We start from the raw sequence: 1,930 nt of genomic DNA, 5'->3' as shown, positions 1-1,930 counted from the left end.
AGGGTATAATATAAATATAACTGCGACCCGCTGTATGGGGTTCAGATTCCCCCCAAATTAAATGATACTTTATGTAAACTTGAACAGGAATTAAACCTTCCAAAATGGAAAAAAGTTTTATCAGAGGTTTTTATTTGTATTGAACCAAACCAAAATAAACCTACATTTTGAATTGACTTTAATATTTTTCCCTTTTTTTAAATGCCCCCCGCCCCCTTCCCTTTTCAGAAGAAAAAACGAGGGGGACTATGGAGTTTACCTGTTCCCCCCGGGGATAGCAAAAAGGAGGGGAAAATTAAATTTAAAACCTTCCCAAAAAATGCCTCGCTGGTTGACGCCCCCCTGGGCAAGCTCGGCAAAATGGTGCGAGACCCCGGAGAGATTATGAAAGGGGTAAGTTTTGGGTGATGTTAACAATGCGGATTACATGTCTCGTCTTGCAAACTTTCCCCTTCTTACATAAAATTTTTTGACTGACCCCGTTTAAATTCAAAAACATTTCTCATATACATGTAACAAATGGAAAGTTTAGCTTAAACATTGCAATGTTTTCTGTTTTTGCTGTCCCGTCTGTTTAATCCCGCTGCTAACATGCCCAAATTTTTTTTTAGAAAACAGGGCCACGTATTTTTTTTCCTTTTGGGACAGAAAGCTGGCTAGCGTTTTGATTGGGGCCCAGTCAAGTTTTTTCCCCTCCTGCATAGTACTTCAGGAGCTAAAAAAGAGAGACATTTTTTTCCCTAGCCCAACAAATGGTAGTGTAGATTATAAAAGAAAAAAAATATAGAATAAAAAAGCGTTAAAATTTCCGCCCCGCTTTTTAGCTAAGCAAAGACCCCCGCCCCCTTTTAGATTTTTAAAAAAGGGAAAACCTGCAAAAATTATTTCTTTTATAAGTACCCCGGTAGGGGGGAAAACCCCGTCCCACTGTTTGGCCCGGGTTTTATTCCCCCCCACCCCCCATTCCTTGTGTTTTTTTTAGATCACTTTTAGAACCAAACCCCCCTAAAGGAAGAACATCGTTCGTAAACCCCTCCACCCTTTCCTCTCCCCCACCCCCTCCGTGCTCCCACCCCCCTTTGCCCCCTTTTTACCCCCCTTTTCCCCCCCTTTTTTTCCCCCCGCCCCCCCCAAACCCACTTCCAAAAAGCCAGAACACCGACTTTTAAAATAAAAATTTTTTTTAAAGTTTTCCTTTTTCCCCCTTTTTTTGCAGCGCGGCCGTGAGTAAGTAAAACGTGACGTTTCCCCCCCCACAAAAAGGGGGATGAAAAACCTCCCCTTTAAGGATCCGTTGTGAGGGGAAAGGGGGTTTTTTTGGGAGGGAAATGGGGGTTTAGTTTTCGAGTGAAAATGGGTTCTTTTTTTTAAAGGGAAAAAAAAGGGTTCTTTGTGAGGGAAAAGGGGGGCTGTTACAAGGGGAAAAAAAATTTTTGTTTTGAGAAAGTTGGGCCCCTGCCTCTGCTGTGAGGAAAAAGGGTTCCCCGGTTTTAGGGAAAAAAAAGGCTCTTCTTTTAAAAAGATAAGGGGGCAGTCCCTTTTTGGCTGTTCTTTTCTTTGTGTTTGAAGAAAATTTTTTTTAAAAGGCATTTCTCACCCGTTCAGACAATTCAGTTTTATTTATGGGAAAAATTTAGGGATAAAGAAAAAATGAAAATGAGGAAGAGGGCCCTTTTTCTGGGAAAAACTTTGCTGAACTCCCTTTGGGGGCACAAAAAGATTTCCTTTTTACAAAGCACAGTAAAAAGAAAATGTGTGTACATATTTTTATTAGACTAATCCCCAAAGGTGCACATAAAATTTCGCCTTTTTAAAAAAATTATTCGTTCTAAAACTGCAAAGTTCTTAAAACCCAAAAAGCTTTTTCCCCCCACAAATGTAAAAAAAAAAAAAAGTAGTAAAAACCCTTTGCGCGCGGGGCGCGTTTGTG

At 40.5% G+C, this 1,930-nt stretch overlaps 1 protein-coding gene across 1 annotated transcript in view; it reads left to right on the top strand.

Annotated features, from left to right (window-relative positions):
- The window catches only part of LOC119593596 (extensin-like), a 12,049-nt gene extending 10,818 nt beyond the window's left edge, over positions 1-1,231 (top strand). The window contains 2 exon segments of the mRNA XM_037942549.1: positions 229-393; positions 1,217-1,231. Of these exon segments, the coding sequence (XP_037798477.1) occupies positions 229-393; positions 1,217-1,231 (180 nt within the window).
- The last annotated feature ends 699 nt before the right edge of the window (positions 1,232-1,930 follow it).

This window comes from Penaeus monodon, chromosome 32 (genome assembly GCF_015228065.2).
Source record: "Penaeus monodon isolate SGIC_2016 chromosome 32, NSTDA_Pmon_1, whole genome shotgun sequence".
Classification (NCBI taxonomy): Eukaryota; Metazoa; Arthropoda; class Malacostraca; order Decapoda; family Penaeidae; genus Penaeus; species Penaeus monodon.
Note: the sequence above shows the minus strand (reverse complement) of the source record. Positions and strands in the feature narration are given on the sequence as shown.